General features: G+C 37.3%; 1 protein-coding gene across 1 annotated transcript in view; it reads left to right on the top strand.

Annotated features, from left to right (window-relative positions):
• LOC116728151 (sodium/potassium/calcium exchanger 3) overlaps positions 1 to 20231 on the top strand; it is a 34749-nt gene continuing 14518 nt past the window's right edge. The window contains exons 1-2 of the mRNA XM_032575985.1: positions 1 to 505; positions 10571 to 10681. Of these exons, the coding sequence (XP_032431876.1) occupies positions 403 to 505; positions 10571 to 10681 (214 nt within the window). The 5' untranslated portion in view covers positions 1 to 402. The remainder of the gene's footprint in view (positions 506 to 10570; positions 10682 to 20231) is intronic.

Genomic DNA, 20231 nt, shown 5'->3' with positions numbered 1-20231 from the left:
CCCGAGCAGGAACACAGTGCTCGGAACATACCGCCTCCTGTTGCTGCACCTCACTGTGGGATCTGCAGTCGACCTTTCAGGCTACACACATGAACGCAGAAAGCTCGTTGGCGCGTCTCCCCGCTATGTGCGACCCGGAGGACGGTCGGTGGAGTTCACCAGCACGGCGCCTCCTGCTCTGAGCCCGGAGCTGCTGGAGTAAACTGGGCTCTCGTCTTTGCGGCGGAATTTTCTTCTTCTTCTTTTCTGTCTTTTGGACCCAACTTGTCAGAGAAGCAGCAGCAGAAGGAAGGAGGGAGGGAGGAGGCGGTTTGTTTCGTCGCTGTCTTCCAAGAAAGTGTGAAACAAGTGTAAAGACAGAGAGCAACAGATGTTTTTGGTGAACATGCAGCTGGCGGAGGAATGAAAGCGGCAGCGAGGCACCGGCGGCCCTTCCAGCGGTTCTGCTGCTGCGGAGTCGGGCTGGTCGCCGTCATTTGGCTCACGCAGGTCCTCCAGGCTCCAGGTGAGACCTTAATTAGGACGCACGGCTGCGTCGCTGCGTCTGAAGTTCGCTCTAACTCCAGCATTATAAGTTAGTGCTTAAAAATATACTCCAATCTGAATACTGTGTGAAATTATTCGCAGTGAAAATGACAAAAGACGAGCAAAAGTACATGTTGTGCTATGTTAGTAGTATTAAATAGTAATATTAGTCTAATGTCTATTAATTTTTATTGTTATATATGCATTTGTTTTTATTAAACGTACAATTTTGTATACTTTAAACGACATGCACATCTTAGAAGTAAATCAATATCTTCCTTTTAAAATCCCAAATTTTATCAGATGGTTTGTAACGGGCTATACATTCTCTTTATTCCCTCTCTGGTTGAATGTTTGACCTTTAAAACAAGCTGAACTTGGAGAGTTTAGATTGAATTTCCAGCAGCACGCCCTGCTGCTGCGTTTTTCCTGACATGACTGCAGCCCATCCCTCAGCCTCTCTGTCTGGGCTTCTTGGGATGATTGACTCTGTTCGCCCTGCAGGGAGGTGACAGATTGTAGATCATACAAAGCGGGCACAAACTGTGGCATGTGTAAATCCAATCACTGGGGGTGTAGGCTGGGCATTATCTTTAGCTCAGAGGACAAACTGACTATGACTAGACATGCTAAAGACACATTATTTTATGAACAAATTGTTTTTATATATGAAAAACAAGGTGGATATTAATAACAAAATATTATAAATTTAAACAGTATGATTTATTTCTAAACAAACTGATTTGGTAAACAGAATCCTGGTTTCCACCTGATTTGAATTTATAAAAATCTAATTAATGCAGAGAAACAACTTGATTTCCATGATTCGTGTGGCATGACTAACCTGTGTAAATATACATCTGTATGGCTATATATATATATAAATAGCTATTTATTTTTCAAAAAGTAAAAGTAAAATGACTACCTTGACTGCTGAAATATTATGACAGTGTTTCGTGTTAACCCAAGCCTCAACTGTTGTTGTTTCACAGTTGACAATATGTCTAAAACAGGGAAGTTTGTGTTTCTCGTCGGCGCATCCTCTCATTTGGCAGTGGGCAGAAAATACTCCTGTCTCTGCTTCTTCCTTTTGCTTCTTATTGAAAGGAGTTTAAAATGTTGGAAAAGTACGACAGAACTAGGGAGGAACAATATGAAGAAAATATGAAATGGAAATATGATTACCTCCCATTTTCCTCGCTCTTCTCTTTCTTCCCTATCAGTTTTAGCCTCTAGCCTCTATCGTGCAACTACGATCTGCAGTTGCACATAAATCAGATATTTAGAGAGCAACACAACTTATGTTACAAGCAAGTTCTCCAAATTTAACACAAAATGCCATTTTTGATAACTACAGTGGCTTCAGAGTTAATCAACCCCTTCTAGAGGAGCATCTTAATGCAGCACCTTTAGCTGTTATGACCTGCTGCATGATTCACAGTGACACACCAGAGACGTCTTCATTTCGTTGATGTTGTTTGACTTTGAGAAATGTTTTGGATCGTTGTCCAAACCCAAACTTAATCTTCCTCACAGACTGCTGACTTCCTGATAATTCATCGTACGTTGTAACTTTCTCACCCTGCAGATTTTCAATGCAGCAAAAAATAAAAGCCCCAGAACATCACTGAGCCACCGCCATGCTTTACTGTAGGCAGTGTGATTCATTCTTTCTCCTCCAGATGTACTGCTGGCTCTGAAAGTTAACGTTTTGAGTTATTGCTTCACAGAATCCTAAAACTTCTTGGCTTCCTTACTCAGTTGGGAGGCGGCTTTATGTTTTATGCTTTTGGTTCATAAGTGTTCAACTCTGTGCAGGTTTTTCTGCTGTCAGTGAAGAGTTTTTGACCATCAGCCTCCTCAGGATTCTGGTGTAGCCGCTGGTGGTTCCACTTCCTGCCACATCCAGCCAAGATCCCTTTAACTGTAAAGCTGAAAACTATCCAGCTGTGTCAGTTTCCTTCATCTCTTCTTTGAGACAAGTCCTTTGACCCTATTTCTAACACGCAATAAAACTTTGTGTTATCTCAACTAACGAAGCATCTGATTGGTTGCATCGAGTGCGTCTGATTGCCACATATCGTTTGCAAAGGTTATGAAGAATTATCCTCGGAGGCATTGAATGATTTAGATCAGGGGTGTCGCACGCATTTTCGTTTTGGGACAAATCACGATCATGAATGCTCTTAAATGGCCGGTTGTGCCTGAATGTATTGATAAAACCAGTTCACAAACTGTTAAAAATATCAATGAATCCTTAAAATTAAATATTATTGAACATCTTTTCAGTCCCTCCGGGATTTTGTGATAATTTTTGTGATTTTTTGCAATAAAAATTAAAGTGTTTGTGGAACTAATTTGGAAATATTTGAGATATTTGCGCTTATTTATGACGGCAAACGCGACTTTTTATTACCCACTTTATAGATTATGGATTATAATCTGACATCAGTGATGGCTGAGCCAGCTGTTTAGTACAGGTAAGAAAGTTTTTTAACAATTTTTGAGAAAGATCTGTAATAAACTACCAATTATGTACAAGTGCAAAAAAGTTACTGGTTTTATGTGAATTTCCACAATAATTTTCAAGAAACTAGAGAGACTGATTGATGTAATTTGGCAGTAAACGGATAAAAACTGCATTGATTTGATTGATAACATAATATTTAAGCACAATTAGTGTTTAGTTTAGAATCTATAGGACCACATAAAAAGATATGGCGGGCCAGATTTGGCCCACGGGCCTTGAGTTTGACACACGTGATTTAGATTGTGCAGTAGTCAATGGAACTGGATTTAGGGTTGATTTTGGAGGAAATCTTTATAATATTACTTTTATTCAAAGAATAAGTGTTGAATGTTGGCAATAAACCTATTTTGCAGCAGGGTTGGAATAATTTTCGGAGGCTCTGAATGAATTATAGACACAAGTCCATCCAGCTTGTACAAATAGCTACACTGAAAGCAGAACCATCATACTTTCTGCCTTTAAGCTGTTAAAATGACCAACTGCTGTTAAGATATTGCAGATATTTGTATCTATTTTTGTTCTATATTATCTATTTGTTTATGATTTTTCACAGAAAACAATGGCTATTTTTAGTAGAAGCCGTTTCAGTAGATAAACAATAAAATGACAGATATTTGATTATATTTACTTTCTGCATAGAAACCCAGAGAAATGTGTTGTTTCAGTGAAATGTGGCAGCGATGCCCCTAAAGGCGTCACCTCACCCCCTCACTCTCCTCCAGCTCGTGATCCGCTCGTCGCCTTTGCTGATGTGGTCACACACTGTCACACACGCCCTCAGCAGATGCTTCAGCACCATTTTCCCCCTCGCCTCCCGCGCGCATCCAACGGGTTTGAGTAGCTGAACTTTTTCATTTCTGCGAGGAGTGTTTTAATTCCCATTTGGGCTTCATCCTGCTTCTGCTGCGCGCCATCCCTTTGTGGCAGAGTGTCCCGTTGTATGAGCCGTGTCATTAATATTTATGCTTCACCTTTAAATTATGAGTGTGCCATCAACCTGAAGAGGTTCTCTCAACACAGACCAAGGCTGCTCGCTCGAACCTTTTTGGCAAAGCTTGTGGTCTGCTGATTGTAATGGTGACAGGCAGAACAATACTGGAAAATATTAGACATGCTGCTGCGTCCACAATAACACAGCTTTTGTAGCCATTTATGGCTATCCGTGCCTAAGCCGCTTTTTTTATCAGGAGCTGCAGTAGTCATAGTTAACAGTAAATAAATGCCACAGTAAATTTGGGTAGTTAACCCATGCACACCTTTACGCTGCTGCAGAGTAGAAATGTTTGGTGTTAACTGAAGTTGTCATAAAAGTGTCAGCCTCTTGACAAATCCTACAGAAGATGTTACTAAGCTCAATAAAAATAACCTTTATGGAAATGTGCTTGAAGGAATAAGAGTTATCTATGTTTTTCTTTTTTTCTTAAACCACCTGGACTTCAACTAGACCAAAGATTAGACATCAGAGATTAGAAAGCTTGCTCTTTATCTAAAGATTCAGTATGGTATGCCCCAGATGAAGATTACTGGTTATGTAATGTAATTGTAGCCAGAAATTTAATCAACCTGTTTATTTACAGTGCTCTGAGAGAGACTTTATTCCCCTTAAACTTTTTCATATTTTGTTGCATCACAATCACAGACCTCAGTCTGTTGGATTTTAATTTGTAACACAAAGTAGCATCCTTGTGAAGTGGATGGACAATGATACATAATTGTATTTAGACAGACCCTTTTATTCTGACACCTTTAAATGAAATGCATCACAAATAACTGCTTTGTGAAGTCGTCTAGTTAGTAGAATCCAAAAGATTGCAGAAGACTTGAGACATGGGCTATGGTTCACCCTCAAGTCAAACATAAATATTCAAGCAGAGCTGCAATGAAATGATTTGAATCAAGCAGTACTCATGTGTCAAAATGGCCCAGTCAAAGTCCAGATCTAAATGTGGCACAACTTGAGAACAGAGGCTCCTGGAAGTGCTCCATTCTGTCTGACTGAGCTTGGGTAACTTTGTAAAGAACGTTTTAGATGTGTAAAACTGGTGCAGTCAAAGGTCAACGTATTAACTCAGGATGGTTGATACATATCACCTTTTCAGAGTTTTATGAATAAGAAAATTAACTATATCTTTTGTTCTTAAAACAGCAATGTTACCGTTCATCGCAATAATTACAGAGCTTATTCCTTCAGTGTTTTATTTGTAAATATTGGTCATAGAGGTTGTCACATCCTTTTCCTGGCAGTCACTGGGGAAAGTATTAACAAGTCTATCATGCTTGGTGTTTAAACTCAAGAACATAAAACCCAACGACCAGAAAAATGGTTTAAAGGTTGCTGAACACACCAATTAGGAGCTTTTGAGATCAAAATGTTCTCATAAAGATTTATGTGTTTTATTTCTTGCTGTGCATAAAGAAAGCAGATCAGATTCATTAATGAGATTTAAGGACTCGTTTCTGCTGCATTATGTGTGTACGGAAAGCTGTATAGCATCGACAAAAAGCCTTTTCGTTATTTATTACTTTGTTAGCTACCTGTGAGGCCATAAATGTCCACAAACTGTTTAATGGCGTTGAATAACAGCTTTGTCTGAAATATCCCAGTTCCTTTGTGTTCAGTCCTGCTCTTTTGTTGAAAACGTAGTGTCCCAGTTGGTCTGTAAAGTATCCAGTAGGTTAAACAGGTAGTAAATTTTTTTTAACACACTTCTGGATCACAGGGGAAATGACTAAATATGGTCTGTTACCATACAGATAGTAAAACTCAATCATACTGAATCTGAATTGGTCAATACGCTTTAAATGACCTAAATCAGACTTTACATTTATGCCACTTTCACTCAAATAAAGCAGAAAAAAGAATTTGAATTATATATTTCCCTACCTAATATATAATCACAACAAATTATTTATTAAAAAGATTATGAGAACAAGAAATGCTCATTGGGTTAAACTATAAACATTTATTTCTTCAATATTTAACTTTTTCCTAAAAATATGTCAACTAAACTAATACATCAACCATTTTTGATTAAAAAAAAAAAGCAGGAAGAGCTCATTTTGATCCATTACTGTAACAATGGGAGTTAGGGGCATGCTGCAAATTTATGGTGCAGTACTTCAACTGAGTGACTTTACTGTAAAAAGCAAAAATTAAAAAGTCACCTCCTTTTCAGCTCTGCTGCTGGGAAGAGGCAGGATGTTAGCATGACACGAAGCTTTTTGACAATTTGTGATGAGCAAGGTATGCTGAAAATATGGCTTATTCATATAAAACAGACAATTTTAGTGATACTACATTTGATGTGATTAGTGTAACGATTGCATTTCAATATATTATGCAGTTTATGGTGCTGACAACACTGCAGAATGTTGTCAGTGCTTTGATGTGGCGCATTCATGTTAGAAAAAAGGAAAATTTGAGTTTCTTATCAGGTAGTCAGAGCAGAACGACCTGAAAATCAGTCAGTTCTGGTTAAAAACACATTTTATGATGCATCTTTGTTTATTAGTTGTTAGTAAGTTATTGAACATTCAAGCAGTTTCTGTTAAAAAGTTCATAAACTACTGTTGCCTCCATATTAGCCATGAATAGATAAATAGGATCATTTTTATAAATATAGATATTCAGAAGAAATGCTCCTTCTGTAACAATCTACTAATATTTCATTGTTCAGAATAAAACAGTCATTTACATTTTTTTTTTACCTGTTCCAGCTTATTGTTTTTTTTATTATAGTTATGAAGTATAAAGTCTAATTATATGAAGTGATTTAGGTTCAGAATTAGGCCTGAATCAGTAAATCAGTTAATTGCATGATGAATTAAAAAAAAGTCAATAATTTTCATTGGCATGATTTATCATTTATCTCTTTTTTCTCTCTTTCTACCAAAAACTGGATGATAAATCTTCAGTTTGGTGCTTTGGTCTCATCCAGTCCTTTTTTTTGAGGACCTTTTTGTTCCAAAGACTTAAAAATGTACTTTATTTGTTGTTCTGTTTATGTATTTTGGATATTTAACATGTCTTCCAGTTCCAGTGTTAAATGTTCATTAGAGTTTAAAGTTTACTGATCTTTTAGAATGTCCTCTTGCATTATTATGTTGCCATTACCGTTATATTACTTAGAAATGATCTCAAAACAACAATATTATCATTTATCGCAATAACTTCTGGAATAATTAATTTGTCTAACAAAGAAAATTTTTAAAGATTTCTGACTTATTTTATCGCCTCATACAAAAATGATTTATTCCACAGCACTTTTTTAGTCTAGCAAATTACAACTAGATGGTTCTAGTTGTAATTTCTCCACCTGCAGTCTTTATTCAGCTTTTAAAAACAGGATTAGGTTATTTCCATACAAACTCTATAAATCAGATTTTATCTCTGGCTTTTCTGGGACCGCTCTCCTATATTTACATTTCATGTACTAGGTTTTGTCGTGTACACCAACAATCACTATAACAGTTACGTCAAACTTACAGGCCAGAGGTCAATGTCAAAAGGAAGACTGTAATTTTAAGCACCTCATATTTATAACTCTTGAAATTTTCACATATTGCCATGTTACTAACGTACATCTAAAAAAATATCACTGATAAATGTAGTGATTCTGTTGTGGAAATTCAATGCAATATATGCAGTATATATATATATATATATATAAGAGAAAATCTGCTAAAACCTGCATTTGTTGTTTAATCTACATTTAAAAACATGACAAGGTTCTTTATCATTTTTAGCCCAAGTTATTTAGAGGAATGTCCAAAGAGCCACTTGCAGCTCCTGAGTGAATTTTCTGTCATATGACCACAGCACTTACTCCACATGACCTGTGGCAAACATTAAACAGGGCCTCTTAGGGCTTTCTTTCAAAAATGAAAGCCCTGCCACTCTTCAGTAATGTCCACAACTGTGGAGCTCATGAAATATAGTTGATTTTTCTACATTTCTCCCTCTCTGCAGGTCCAAATTACCATGAACCTTGACTGCTCTCCTCATTAATATTCTCCTGCTGCACAGTATGTTAAACGCTTGAGATGTGGCATAGTCTAACTTTTCTTTAAACTTCACAACTTTCTGACCTGTCTGCTGTGTTCCTTGGTTTTCATCAAATCCTTATCCGTCTTTCAGATCGAACGAGTCGCAGACGATCCAGCCAAATTTGTAGTACCGTATTTCCGCCACACGTTGCGCTTTTTGAAAAATTCCAACGGTTTCTGAAAGGGGAGACGTTGCGCTTTCCAGCCAATATTGGGTTATTACGGTAATTCACCCCCGCCGTAGCTGGCAGTGAAATTAATCTGAGGGTCACTGGGAAAATTGCGAAAATAATTTGTTAGATATTGAGAGTCCCAGTTGTTATGGATAAATTGGCAATATATATATTTACTCACAGGACATTTAATAAACTGCATACAATTAAAATAAGCAAAAATATCCAGGCGGAGATTTGAAACTTAGGTCTTATAGGGTTAAGCTTTTAAACCCTATTAATAGCTACTTAGCAAATAGCTAAGTATCTAGTGAGTACATTACCTCTGAAACCTTCACAGAACAACTGGACAGAGTTTAAATCACACACAGGTGAACTGCGTTGACTATGTGGAGAGTTGGCTGGATTAGAGTTTGTTTATTTAAGGGTATCAGAGCAAAGGGGGACAGTAAAGGTGGTTAGCAAAAATTGATGCAACACTTTTTACATTTTCATTTGTCCATCCATCCATCCATCCATTTTCTGTTCACCCTTGTCCCTAATGGGGTCGGGAGGGCCAGCTACGTTCCAGGCGGGAGGCGGGGTTCACCCTGGACAGGTCGCCAGTCTGTCGCAGGGCAACACAAAGACATACAGGACAAACAACCATTCACACACACACACACACGCACACACACACACACACACACACCCCTAGGGAGAATTTAGATAGACCAATTAACCTAACAGTCATGTTTTTGGACTGTGGGAGGAACCCGGAGTACCCGGAGAGAACCCACGCATGCACAGGGAGAACATGCAAACTCCATGCAGAAAGACCCCGGCCGGGAATCGAACCCAGGACCTTCTTGCTGCAAGGCAACAGTGCTACCAACTGCGCCACTGTGCAGCCCATTCCCATTCCCATTTCATTTGTCAAAATCTTTAATAAAACATTATTAATTTCGACTCTTTTGTGTTGATTTATGACATAAAATCCCAAAACCATAAATTCAAGTTTGTGGTTAAGTGGCATAAATACTTTTTCGAGGCTTGAGTTTAGCACTGCTGTTAAGCTAACCCCTGTTTAACTTCACCGCCACAATCAAACTCACAGCTGTAGTTATGAGGGCCTTTTAAAGGAGCATAATAAAAAATATTCTCGATGATATTTCACTGAAAGCCTTTGTTTTCTTATGATGATTGCTGCATCTAATAATCATTTAGCATAAAGGAAAATCTGGCTTTATGTTCCCAGTGGGATATCTTTAAATAGCTTTCTCTCTAAGCCAGCCGTTTACTGTATTTGGAGCCAGAACGTTTGTTTTTCGCAAACATATGAAGCAACTCATCCTCTTCCCATCCCAAAGAGTCTGTTACTCACCTCAGCGAGTTCAGAAAAATTTGAATCTAAAAAAAAGAAACCGAGCAAACATGACATTTTCTGCTCACCTTTTTATTATTAGATAAGATGTTTTTCTAGGTGACTTGTCCCAGTTAGGAGTGTGAAAATGCCGCAGAGCCATCTGTGGCAGAAACCTATTTGAATTTCATACAAGTCGAGCTCCTCTTGATTCCTCAACATGAAAGCCCTCAGGTCTCCTCTCGGCCACGACCGCTGGCCTCGTGAAATGGGCTCATTGAGCTGTGAGGTACAAAGAGACGCTGCAGCGCCTGGCAATCACCAAGTGCATCAGACACACAGACAGGCTGCTTCATATTAATACTGCGGTGTGATGGAGAGCATAATAAATATCACTTTATCCCTGTGGCCTTGGTGGAAAGCATCTCTGTGGGTGGTGAAGAAGGATATCTGTGTTTTTTATACCATAATTGGGAAGGTGAGGCAGATCTATCTGAGGGGAGTTTCTTGGCTGTTGCCTCCCAAAAGCCTGTAGTGACTGAAATCCACATGAAGATAAACTACTGAAGAATGAAGCACAGAGATTGTAGTGCATTACTGAATATACCGCTATCTCTCTCAGCCAGGAATATAAACCATAAGATAGAGAATAAATCTGTTCAATTTTACTCTAAATCTTTTGGCTATTTCTGGGAATGTGTACAAGAAAGTCAGACAAAGTGGCTTTATAAACGTGTATAAAGCAGTGGACACGTAGCTTGGAGATAGAATAAAGATGATTCTGTTCATTCATTGTCTAAATAGGAAGACCGGTGGAAATGATTGTGACAAGTTAGAACTATTTTTCCACTGTTTGTTCCAAGAAATACATTGACTGAAACCACAGTCCCTCCACACTGAATGTAATCATGTGCTTGGCTTCGCCTTACACTGACCGCTGCTGTTCTGTTACAGAGACGAAGTTCTCCGGGCCTCAGCCAGGCGTGAACGGTGAGCTGCTGCGATGGACACGCAGGTTGATGCAGGAGAAGTCAGACAACCAGAGCCTGGATGAGCCCCGAGCAGGTGAGTCACCCGGCCTCACCTGGATGGATGTCAAAACACCTCCAGACCGAACGCTGCAAACGGAAACATGGGAATTTGAGACGTGGGTTTTTAATCGGACTCTGACTTCATATTATGAAGCGTTAACTAATGTCAGCTAAGTTATAAAGCCAAGAGCTTCTTCTTGGAACAAATGAGTAATTCATTATCACTAATTTGACTCAGAATGACTTGATTATTGAAAGGGTTTTGCATAAACTGGAAAATTTTTTAAGTGAAGATCTGCTCCTCACACTATCTCATAGTGAAATTTTAAAAAAGAAAATAGCATTATAATGATCTTTAATGGTTTTTCTATTTGCTTAATTTATCTTTCTGCCTATTTGTTTTTTTCTGTTTCACCTTTTTAACAGTTATTTTATGAAATAGGAAGATGTAACTATATTTGAGATGTTCATGAGATTAGAACAGCTCAAATGGAGAGTCACTTGATTATGCAAAGAATCATAATCACATTTATTTTTGTTCAGTATTGAAATCATCATGGTTTGTTGATTATTCTGAAAGTCTGAGGAAAGTTTGCCTCTTTAAATTCACCCCACAGCATCTCAAAGAGATCAAGATCTGGGTTTTGTCTGGGCTCAAAGGCTTTTCATTTCAGCCAGTCCTTGGTGGATTTACTGGTATGTCCTGAGTCATTGTCATGGTGCAGACTCCAGTTCTTCTTTAGCTTTAATTTTTTTCAACAAATGTTTTGACATTTTCATTAAATGTCTTCTGGATTTGACCTGGTAGAGTCCTGCGCCGGCAAACTATCTCCAAACCATAACTCTTCATTTTGGCTTTTCGTAAAGTACAAAGTTTTCCTTCTGTTCCCCTCCGATGAAAAAACTAGCTTTAGGTCCCATAACAATGTTTTAGAGCTTTCAGTCAGCACTGATGCTAACTGCTAACCGAGACATGCTAGCAGTTTTTTTAAGTCCTCCACTTTAATATTTTCATCACAGTGGATGATTTAAAATTTATTTGATCTATTTAAATTCCCTACCAGACTCATAAGCTGCTACGATCTTTTTCCTGAGGGTCTCAAAATGGCGTTTGCTCTAGTTTACAGTCAGGAATTAAATGAACTGTCTTAGGTTTAAACACAGGAATCCTGTTGTGACCTACCAGTAAATAGAATTTTTTATTTTTTTTTTGTGAAAGAAAGAAGCCCAAGTTTGCATTTCACAGTCTTTTTTGTAAGGACCGCAGTTTGAGAATGATAAAAGGCCCATCCATTATAGGTGACTAACTTTTCAGGTAAAATTATTACCTACATAATTTTCTCATTGTAGAAAAAGTTAGATATAAGCAAGCTTTTAAAATAAGTAGAGCCATGTATATATTATAGATTTTTATTGACTTTGCTGCACCCAAATCAGCTTTTATTTAGTTTGCTAAATTTGGCTAAATTTAGCAAACATTTTCAATTCTGTTCTTATAACTTAGAATAAATTTATTATATTGAGCCCAAAAGAATTTGAAAACAACATTCTTTTCTTTGAATACAGAAGAATCCTTTGTACAATGAATAACCTCTCTTTCCTACAAAAAAACAAAACAAAAAAAAATTGACTATTTTATTTGCTTGATTTTAGTTTTCTTTCTTTTTTTGGCCTGCAAGTAATTTTAAATCGATTATTTTGGCCTACAAACCAAAAAGTTTGGACACCTGTTGTAAAACATGGAGGACGTTTGGTGTACTACAGTAATTCTAGTAATTTTCAGATTTTGTGGTTTTATTGGTTATTTCAGGCAGAAATCATAATTGAAGCACCAATTTAATTAATTGAAAATCAGATACAGGGCTGATGGACATGTTTCATTCCTCCATCAATTATTTGCTTTTTGTTTATTTTATTTTGTAAATCATAAAATGTATTTGTTCAAATAATATTAATGTAATTATTTTTCCTTATTATATTCCTAATTTAATCAAACATTAATGTTTTGGCACTTCTATTTATGATGTTGAGAGAAGTAGGACTGTCTAAAGGCATACATCTGGTGAAGGATACCAGAACATTTCCACTTTATTTAAATTGTTCAGACACTTTATGAAAAGCAGCCTCCCTTAGTGTAGAGTTAGCAGCTACAAAGATACTGTGTAAATCTGCCTGGCCTGTCAAACCGAGGACAAAAAGTCTCTAACGTACCAGTAAGCAGAAAATAGTTTGATGTTAATGAAATCCAACTTTTGAGGGCTGAGAGACTAACAGTGTTCATACCCCTTCAACTTTTCCCACGTTACAACCACTTAAATATATTTTATTAATCAATGTATTTTATTGGGATTTTATGTGATGAACCAGCAAAGTAGTGTATTTTTGTGAAGTGGAAGGAAAAAAAGATAGAATAACAACTAAACTATTTGGTGTACGTTTCTACCAGGTTTGTAAATCTACATGCTGAAATTTCAGTCTATTCTTTGCAAAAACAGGAAAAATAGTAAAAGCTCAGTGATATCTGAAAAGGAGCTCTGCTGCATGATGCAGATGCAGACAGACTCTCAGGTTTTGACTTGAGTCCATTTAAGTTGCAAAAACAATGAAAGAAAAATCAGAAATGAAATTTTTATCTCGTGTAATGAGGAATGAAAACAAGGTGGTATTTAAGGTGGTATTCTCTGACAGGAGATGTCATTTCAAAATCAAAACAAAAGGATTTTGAATGTGTAATTAAGAAAAACCATTTAAGCAAACAAAGTAATTAATTATTTTAAATTAATCAGCTACATGCTGAATCATTGAAATTAGGCCCTAAGACAGTAAGACAGCAATATTATAAGCAAACAGAAAGATGTTCATTTGATGAGAAAATGTTTTATTATTTTATATATTGAAGTTTATGATTGTACTGTGATAAAGTGTAGGAAATAAGCCCGCTGGTTGGAGCGCTCAGCAGTCATTCATCCAACGGCCCGTCATGTTTTTGAGTTAAAAAATGTTTAAAGTTGACAGGAAATTTGAAAATATCACTTGATAATTATGTGTTATTGAAAGACTGGCAGATTAATACCTGAACACCAACTATAAAGTCTCAAAAAATGCAAAAAAAAAAAAAAAACCTTAAATAAATAAGCAGTGCTTAGCCTGGTGGGGGCACAAGTAAAGCCTGGTGGCCCGCCAGGCTTATAATACACTGGGGGAAACCCTGATTATGCAAGGCACTGTAATCAGGGTCCAAAAGTCCTACAAAAAAGCATTTTCTTTCTAGTGATTCCAGGGTTCACTGCTTTCGAAAAAATTTATCTATTTTTAAAAAGACAAGAACCTGATCAATACATTTTCGCTGAAACAGCTTTAATGCTGGTACTCAGACTTTCTTGCATTTGTTCTATATTTACAGGCTTTATAGTTTATCCACCTGATCTTTTACTTTAGCAGGATGTAAATCACTCAATACATTTGAACACAACAAATTTTGAAAATGATACTCAAGTCAGAAATTGAGTGTTTAGATTTTCCTGAGGTACTTTTGCAGAGTGAAATGCGATGTATATGTAGGTTTAATAGAAAATTGTGCTTCTTCCCCTTATGTCAGCAGAAAGGTCAGGCAGGCCACACGTTGTATCTGTTTACTATAGTGCCAAGGTTGTGCACTAAAATACTCTGGGGTTATGGGCGGCTCACATAAAAGAAGAGTGAAAGTAAGAATAATTTCCCAGATGATCTGATTCTATCAGATGCACAGTTACTTTGTTTTTCCTCCTGAGCCCTGCAGCTGTCGGTATAGTTAGGATGGATTCAGATTGCTCCTAATAAAGTCATTACCGAACCAAAACTGACCTTTATTCCTCTGCTTACGGGCTGATTATGTTGCTTGACATTATCCGCATTCATCACAGCCGACAGTTTTATTGAAAATTCACATAGAAAATTAGTGTTGTGTGATCTAAACAGCCGATATAATATTAATACTGCAACACTTTCAGAGTCAAGTTTTGTTTTAATAATATTTGGAGTTGCTCTGTGCTAATGTTAGTCTGTCAGTCACAACAATGCATTGTGTGCAGTACTACTCCAGTATTGTTGACGCCTGACTCCACATTGTGAGCCAGGCATATTCTTCTAGAAACTTATGCAAATCAAGTTGGGCTAAAAATAAACGGTGCAAACGGTTTGCCCGGATCGCGCTTCATCTGATTCCCACTGCTAGGTGGGGGTGTGAAACCTGAGAGAATATGTGCACAGTAAATAAAAGTCAAGCTGCGTCATGGCAGATTTCAGTGAAACATTTTTCTTTCATGACTTCATGAGCATGCAAAGCGTGTTCACGAAATACATAAAAACGTGACAAGGACTGCATAGCGCTGTTTATGGAGCCCCTATTGGACTCATTTACGTGTTCATAACTTTGTTTAGAGTTGCATTATCTTTTCATCTTTTTCTGATTTTGTTACATTATCTGCATTCGTCACAGCTGACAGTTTTATTATTGAAAATTCACATAGAAAATTCAATTTTCTATGTGTTATACTGCAGCACAACAATACAATAATTCACTGGTTTGCCTTCACATTTCTTCGTGCTTCACATTGCTACAATCAAATGAATAAAAAACACTTTGCTGCAATGGGGTCAAGTACTAACACTGATAAGTTGCTTGTTTATTTTAGACGCATGTTGGGCATTAAAAAAGGGTTGCCAGTTTGAATCCTGTTCTTCCTGGAAAAATCAACGGAGTTGCATCACGAATCTGCCAAGTCTGTGTGCACAAAGCTGTGGAGTGGCTGAGGTCATGGTACCGTGGCAACCATGTGTCGGGGTTGACAAAAGGACAACAGACTGGCAAACATTTTTTTTATTATCAACCGCTATGATGCTTATATTTTAAGCTACTGTTTAAAATAAATTAAAGTTAGGTGCGTTAGGTAAGTTAGTTAAGTGCAAAAGCAACACAAATGCCAAAACCAAACAACACATACATAAGTTAAAAGTTTTATTAAAGCTGCAGTATGTAACTTTTATAAAAATATGTTTTTTAAATATTTGTTGAAACTGTCGCCATGTCGTGACAGTATAATATGAGACGGATAATCTGTGAAAAGCTCGATCTCCTCTCTGAGCTCCTATTACCATCTGAAGAAATGCATCACTCCCATTAAAAAACAGCCAATCAGAGCAAGGAGAAGTGTCTTAGCGCTGTCAATCAAGCTCATGTACTGCTAAATGTTCTAATGGCAGAGAAACAATTTACCGTTATAGGAAAACTGTTTAGTGACCATTCTGACAACCCTTAGCGTTCATGACAGGCTTTGCTGATGGGGAGAAGTTGTATTGTAGCAAAGAGCAATGGGGCAAAGAGAGCAACGCGTATACAGATATGATGGACAGCGCTAAGACCCTCCTCTGGGCTCTGATAGGTTGATTTTAGATAGCACTGGGAGAAAACAGAGGAGCTTCATTGTTTTTTTCCCCAGAGATTATCTGACTCATGCTCTCATGACATAATGACAGTTTCATTAAATATATAAAAAATAGGTTTTATAAAAGTTACATATTGAAGCTTTATGGAAGGAAGTGGTTTACAGCAGAACCTCTAAATACCAATTTAATTTATTCAAACAGGCAGATTTTATCTTGAACATTTGTACTTGAAAACACATTTCCAAACTAAAAAATATATAGGAATCAAATGATTTACTAAAAGCATTTTATGGTGAAATAATTATGAATTTATAAATACTGTCAATGAGCTGTTTCTGTTTGAAATAATGGGGCAAATAGAGAACAGTTTTACATTTTTAATTTTATATTGGTCGTACCACGTTGTGTCTTTCTAGAGATTCTGCTTTTGGCCCAAAACCCAAAACAACAACAACAAATATAAGCATCTGTGATATTTCATAGCAACTGCCGTAGAGTGCTGGTAAAAATGGCATCACAACCCCACAGTCTGCAGCGCATCCACCTCTGAGATTACATAAGAGGCGTTTCCCCTCCGATTCCTGACAAAACATTGAGACCCACTTCATTTCTCCAGTTTTGCTCAGTGCGTCCGTTTACATTCTGCTTCCTTATAACAAACTTAACCTTTATTGAGTTGCTGGTTGCCAGCAGATCTGCCTCATTATCTCCTACAAAGACACAGGCGTAGATTCTTCATCGTGGTAATACACTGGAGAGGAGGAAGCGAACAAAAGGCTGGACAGGTACTATTAGCCCGAGCGGCGAGTGCGGCTCCAGCTTCAGGTTTCTGCCCTCTTCCTCAGCGGGCCGCCTGACAGCGATTGTATAATCTGTGGTGTGATTAAAAAGCCCACCCCGGACCTCTGGGGATATTATCCGGGGGATTGCTCTGCAACGTCCAGCCACAGACTCTCTTTCTCTCTATTTATCTCGCCGCTGCTTAACAGGAAGGAGACGGCTCGATCCGGCTCCGGCTGACCAGCCTCCGAGACCGTTGTTACTAGGCAACTGAATGCTAAATTTTGAAACCCAGACAATTCTGTCTTTCAAGCATTAAAAGTGCAGAGAGAGGAGACCCAAAAATAGACCAGTGGTTTTGGGGGCAGCAGGGGAGGCTGGGGTCAAAGAATCTAAACGATGTAAATGAACTAAATAGCTTGCAGTGTGTGTTGTTGATGAGGTTTGTTATGTTGTTTGTTTTGGCAAGCGACAGTCAGCTGAGAATAGTATTTTTCCACTGCCATGTTTTAGGGGAATTTTGGGAGAAAGTGTTGAGAAACTGGCAGACAACACTCTGCCGTCAAGGAAGTTGCCTCCGTCAGGACAGTTTATATTAGGATTTATGGAAATGATATTTGAAAACTGGTGTGGTGATTAGATTCTAATTTTGAATACGTTTTATTTTCCGAGTCTGTTGCTACCTCTGATCATGTTTTATTCTCTTCTGTCACAGCAGTGTACACGATGTTCTGTGTTTCCATTGAAGCCCTGCTGTCGGCTCATCAGCCTTGTTTCCCATTCACCTCAAAGAAGAGGAATCAAAGAACAAATGCATAATTGAATTTGCAATACACACCTGGATGAAATATAGTTTTTTGATTCCTCATGAAAAATGCAGCTGAGTGTGTGTTTGTGGAGACACCAGCCACCTCTGGGTGTGACAGTCAGTAGCTCAGCTTGACTCCATCACATCCTGCTGACTTTCAGACTACCTCTATCTCGTACTACCCGCTGCTCGTCATTCAGCTCTCCTACTTACATCATCAGCAGCATTTTTTACTTAATGAGGACTGCACTACATGCAAATTACATGATCAGACTGTATCTCAAAGTCATAATATCTTGGCGGTTTTTCATGGTGCCGGGGAGTGAGGATGACTTTTAAAGAAATGAGACGAGTCCCCTATAAAATGACTATTAGTATTCAGTGTGGCAGTTCATAACATGCACAGCATGTGGACTTTATGTTTAGAAATTCAACCACAGTTCCTATAATTACAGTAGTAAAAGCATATTGAACCTTTTTCTGTGGAGTCATACAGCTTTTGAAACTCTAAAATATATTTTTCATCTGGACTGAGGGGAAAAATTATTCCTTAAAGTTATCGATCAATTGTTAAATGATACTGGATTTCCTTTAGTAACAACCAGAATATCAGGATGTTGAGAAAGTTAGCATAGTTGTCACAATGACAAATTTTACGGTAAGTTTCCTCTAGTGTATAATAAGCCTGGCGGGCCACCAGGCCTTATTTGTACCCCCACCAGGCTTAGCATTGCTTTTTCTTTTTTTTTTTTACATTTGCATTTTTTAAGACTTTATAGTTGGTGTTCAGATATTGTTCTTCCAATCTTCCATTAACACATAATTATCAGGTGATATTTTCAGGTCTCTTGTCAACTTTAAACATTTTTTAACTCAAAAACACGACGGGCCGCTGGATGAGTGACTGCCCTGGCATCCAACCACCGGGCTTAGTAAGTTTTCTGGGGAAACCTTGGATGAGGAATATTGTCCCAGAAATTATTTCAATAAATGATCATATTGCTCTTTTGAGACAATTTTCAAGTAATATATTGATTATGGCATAATAATGCAAGTTCAGCCTCTCAGAGACTAAGAAACTTTGATTTTCTTAGCAGTAGAGATGCACTGATCCAATATCAGTAATATCTATTGGCCCCAATATTAAAACAAATTCTATATTGGGTATTGATTCTATGTGTTGTGCTCTAAGCAACATCCACCTTTATTATTTATTATTTTTACATTATATTTATCATTCCTAACCACATTTTCTCAACTATTTGGAAGAAAGTTTGTTGTTTATTTTTTACATGTTTGACCAGGATAGTCAACCTTTTGTTTTTGTCAGTTTCATTTTCTTTATTATTCATTTTACATAGCTTATATTTCTCCTAATTACACTCACTGAACAAATTACTGTTGTGTTGTTTTTACATGTTTGATCAAACTTGTGAAGATATTGGTGTATTTAAGTGTGCTGGACTGGTGCAGTTATCAAATAAATTTGTAATTTGTTTTTCTGTATGGGATCGCTTCTGGCCAAAACCAAACCTTCAATACCAAACAAAGACATCTATATCATATCGGATGTGAAAAAAGTTGATCATGCATTCCTATTTAATGCTGGAACTGGAAGATATTTTAAATATCCAAAATAAAGCATAACAACCTAAAACAATAAAGTAAAGCTCGAAGTTTATGAAGCAAGAGAACCGTAAGCTTTGAATCATGTCATGAGCAGAACTATCAACAAGTCAAATCAAAACTTATAGGCAGGAAGTGATTGAGAACTGGTTGTTCCCAAGTTGGTGAAAAACGTTGCTAAAAAGAAAATCTGTTTTGTATCTTTAAAAGAATTTCACAAAAAATTGTCATATATTTTGGAGAAAATATGTTAGCATCAAACTAATTTCTTTTCAATGGTTTTGTAGATGCTAATATTCAACATCAAAAATTTTTGTTTCTATTCCTTAAAAATCTATGTTTTTAGTTGTAAATAAGACCAGAAAAGCCTCCAATAATTTTACCTATTTTACCTTTTACCTCAGGAACAAATATTTGTAAAAGTCAGCCAGACTCTCCCAACCTCCAGCAAATATAGGGACAGTTCACACTCACAAACAGGGGAGAGTCGTTCTCACATTTAAATTGAAGTGTGTTTATTTTGCCCTTTACATGATTGGTTCAAAGTGTCAGTATGAAAACAAGCTCTTTCCAATGCTGAAGAAAAAATTAAACGAGCCATTGTAACATGTATTTAAATCCATCTGAGAGAAGCCAGCACTGATAAGATCAATGATTTATCTTGTTTATCTTTTGTGAAAGACCTAATCTTAGCTGCTAGCTAGAATTTTTTATATTTTTGTTAAAAAAAAATAAGTACAGTGTTCTGACTGGGAAAAGGAAGTGGAGCTATTTTCCACAAGTCGTGCCAATAATAAACAAAAAAAACCTCAATTGCCAAGTTGCCACTTCAGACACACAGACATGGTTCACTTTAACGTCGTCTGATTTCCTTTGAGATGGTTTGCTGTGAAGAATGATTCTTTAAACAGCAGATTAATTATGCAATGTCAAAGCAGTAGTAGTA

This window comes from Xiphophorus hellerii, chromosome 11 (genome assembly GCF_003331165.1).
Source record: "Xiphophorus hellerii strain 12219 chromosome 11, Xiphophorus_hellerii-4.1, whole genome shotgun sequence".
Classification (NCBI taxonomy): domain Eukaryota; kingdom Metazoa; phylum Chordata; class Actinopteri; order Cyprinodontiformes; family Poeciliidae; genus Xiphophorus; species Xiphophorus hellerii.
The sequence above is the reverse complement of the archived record's forward strand: the minus strand, read 5'-3'. Positions and strand labels throughout refer to the sequence as shown.